The 1,315-nt window shown below is 65.9% G+C and overlaps 1 protein-coding gene across 1 annotated transcript in view; it reads left to right on the top strand.

Moving 5' to 3' along the window:
* The window catches only part of LOC104516809 (DNA-directed RNA polymerase, mitochondrial-like), a 3,387-nt gene extending 2,443 nt beyond the window's left edge, over nt 1-944 (top strand). The window contains exons 6-8 of the mRNA XM_010161259.1: nt 50-148; nt 329-401; nt 841-944. Coding sequence (XP_010159561.1) covers nt 50-148; nt 329-401; nt 841-933 — 265 coding nt within the window. The 3' untranslated portion in view covers nt 934-944. The remainder of the gene's footprint in view (nt 1-49; nt 149-328; nt 402-840) is intronic.
* The last annotated feature ends 371 nt before the right edge of the window (nt 945-1,315 follow it).

The raw sequence follows: 1,315 nt of genomic DNA, 5'->3' as shown, positions 1-1,315 counted from the left end.
TGGCTCTGGAAGTGCCCCAGCTCCTCCCGCCTCCCCCTCTGTGCTGCAGGAAGCCCGACACGGTGAAGCAGAAGAATGCCTTCCCCCCCAACTTCATCCACTCCCTGGACTCCACGCACATGATGCTGACGGCTCTGCACTGCCTCCGGTAGGGACCAGCACCCTGGGGGGGCCTTCCCTGGCGGGAGGCTGTTGGGTGGTCCCAGCGGAGAAGGGCTGACAGGGAGAACATGGCATTATCCCTGTGTCCCTGCTCATGTCCCAGCCGGAAGGTGCACGGGGGGACGTTGCTGCGAGGGGGGCTCACAGCACCTTCTGCTTCTCCCAGGCAGGGTCTGACCTTCGTCTCGGTCCACGATTGCTACTGGACCCACGCGTGCACCGTGGACGTCATGAACCAGGTAAAGGTCCTCCCGGCGAGCGAGGACGCTGCGGTGTCCACGGGCACCTGCCTCCCCTCGGCTTTGCTCCGTGTCTGATCCCAACCTGGGCAAGGGGCCCTGGGGCCTTGCTGGCACTCGCAGCCGATTTCCTGGTGCCGTAGCCCCCTCTCCCACCCTCCGGGGAGCCGGATTGGGGGAGGATCTGTGCCTGTAAATGGGCTGAACGCAGCACCCAGCCGGGTCGGTGCCTCTGGCCTGCCCTGGGCTCCTTCCCCTGGAGAGCTGCGAGGGCAGATTGAAATGAGGGTCGGCTTCTGCCTCCCACCGCCCCAGGCTGATTCCCTGGTCCGGCAGCACCCCCTGCGCCTCACCTCTGACCTCTCCTGGTGGGATGCTCTGAGGGGGGAGGAGGGGAAAATACCTTTAAGCCCAGACTCACCGTTGCTTCCCGCGTCAGATCTGCCGGCAGCAGTTCGTGGCTCTGCACAGCGAGAAGATCCTGCAGGATCTGTCCGACTTCATGCTGGAGAAGTACTGCAGGTATTCCTGACCCCCACCACGCTCCTTCCTGCCCTCCAGAGTTCCCAGGAGGGTTGTCCTGGGTGCTCCTAGGTCACCATCATTCCTGGGGGCTGCTCCGGAGGGAAGTCCGGCTTCCTCCTTGACTGACACCCCGCTTGCCCCACACCTCGGTGTGGAAAACAAGGAGTCTGCGCTCTTTGGCTGCAGAACCGACACAGGTTTGGGGCTCGAGCCCCTCGGTGGGCCCGGGGAGGGCCGTAACGCCGCGCCCTGGGCTCCCCGCTGTGACCGGGGCCGTAGGAGGGGTGAAGACACGCCAGGCCCCGTGCGTGGCCCTCGGTTACCCCCATCCCCAGAGCCAGGGAGCACGGCCTGGCCCGTCCTGGGCAGGGCCTGGGGCTGCTGTGGGG

This window comes from Eurypyga helias, unplaced genomic scaffold (genome assembly GCF_000690775.1).
Source record: "Eurypyga helias isolate BGI_N326 unplaced genomic scaffold, ASM69077v1 scaffold27191, whole genome shotgun sequence".
In the NCBI taxonomy this organism is placed as follows: Eukaryota; Metazoa; Chordata; class Aves; order Eurypygiformes; family Eurypygidae; genus Eurypyga; species Eurypyga helias.
The sequence above is the reverse complement of the archived record's forward strand: the minus strand, read 5'-3'. Positions and strand labels throughout refer to the sequence as shown.